The sequence below is a fragment of the Habropoda laboriosa genome, unplaced genomic scaffold, assembly GCF_001263275.1.
Source record: "Habropoda laboriosa isolate 0110345459 unplaced genomic scaffold, ASM126327v1 scaffold309, whole genome shotgun sequence".
Taxonomy (NCBI): Eukaryota; Metazoa; Arthropoda; class Insecta; order Hymenoptera; family Apidae; genus Habropoda; species Habropoda laboriosa.
In genome coordinates this window covers 413,396-413,715 of record NW_017100481.1, presented here as the reverse complement: position 1 = coordinate 413,715, position 320 = coordinate 413,396, and the positions used below count along the sequence as shown (strand labels likewise).

The 320-nt window shown below is 33.4% G+C and overlaps 1 protein-coding gene across 1 annotated transcript in view; it reads left to right on the top strand.

The window, feature by feature from the left end:
- The first annotated feature begins 151 nt into the window (after nt 1-151).
- The window catches only part of LOC108576034 (mitochondrial import receptor subunit TOM20 homolog), an 869-nt gene continuing 700 nt past the window's right edge, over nt 152-320 (top strand). Inside the window, exon 1 of the mRNA XM_017938977.1 lies at nt 152-320. This exon is cut by the window's right edge and continues 13 nt beyond it. Coding sequence (XP_017794466.1) covers nt 207-320 — 114 coding nt within the window. The 5' untranslated portion in view covers nt 152-206.

Sequence of the window (320 nt, the reverse complement as noted above, 5' to 3'; positions counted from 1 at the left end):
TTTTCAATAGAATAAAAAAAAGCATTTGCTATTAATCTAGGGAATTTTCTAATGTTAATATATCATTCTGGAGCACATGTTGAAATTCTGTTTCTGCTACTAAGTTCCGTGCAATTGATAGCAGACGCAGCCTTTTCTAGGGTGGCCTAGGTGCAATGAGGAGTTTGTAAATTTCGTCATTATAAGATTTAAATTTATACATTAGAATGACCATGATTTCAAAGACTGCAATGGGTATTGCCGTTGGCATAGCTGGAATATTTGTTGGATATTGCTTTTATTTTGATCAAAAGCGTCGTAGTAATCCAGATTTCAAAAGA